The 679-nt window shown below is 68.0% G+C and overlaps 1 protein-coding gene across 3 annotated transcripts in view; it reads right to left on the reverse strand.

Moving 5' to 3' along the window:
* The window catches only part of LOC109292487 (WAP four-disulfide core domain protein 2-like), an 11,478-nt gene that overhangs the window by 6,828 nt on the left and 3,971 nt on the right, over positions 1 to 679 (reverse strand). For all 3 annotated transcript variants that reach the window (XM_019509942.1, XM_019509940.1, XM_019509941.1), the window contains exon 2: positions 505 to 639. In XM_019509942.1, the coding sequence (XP_019365487.1) occupies positions 505 to 639 (135 nt within the window). The remainder of the gene's footprint in view (positions 1 to 504; positions 640 to 679) is intronic.

Here is a 679-nt window from a genome sequence, read left to right on the forward strand (position 1 = left end):
CCAGCCCCGCCCCGCCCCGCCCCGCCCCGCCCCGCCCCGCGCTCGCAAGGGGACTGCAGGGCAGGGTCCAGCATGCAGCGGGGGGCAGGGGGGCAGCCCTTGCTTCCCTAACGCTGATGCAGCCGTGGGAGGGCTCAGACCCATCAGTCCCACGCCGGACCGCGTGTGGAAGGACGAGCCACACTCCAGCATGGCTCGCGGCAGCCTGTGCCGCATGGAGCCCGCTGGTGCCAGCAGAGAGGCTGTGCAAAATGCCTGTAAAGAAGCCTCACCACTGGCTCTGCGCTGGGGTGCAGGGTGTGCCTGATGCGGGTGCATCCAGACGGGGCGGTGCTGTGCCCAACCCAGGCCCTGGCTCAGGATGGCACAGACGGGCAGCGCTACCAGGAGCAAGCGGGACCCTCTCTGTGCCCACCTACCTGCCGCCCACCCTTGCTGCACATGGGCCCTGGCTAAACCAACCCAGGGAGGGAGGAACTGCTCCCGTGTGCAGGGGCGCGTTACCGTTGGGCGTCTGGCAGGCCATGCCGCATGCCGTCAGGCAGCACTTGAGGCTGCCATTGCAGTTGCTGTCATCCTGGCAGCCCTCAGTGCAGTTTGCCGCCTCTTTGGCTTCGTCGGGGCACACGCCAGCTTTTGCTGCAATGGCAAAGGCACACGGTGCAAGGTGGGCTCCGTG

Source organism: Gavialis gangeticus, unplaced genomic scaffold, assembly GCF_001723915.1.
Source record: "Gavialis gangeticus isolate Ggan-Ray unplaced genomic scaffold, GavGan_comp1, whole genome shotgun sequence".
NCBI classification, from domain to species: domain Eukaryota; kingdom Metazoa; phylum Chordata; order Crocodylia; family Gavialidae; genus Gavialis; species Gavialis gangeticus.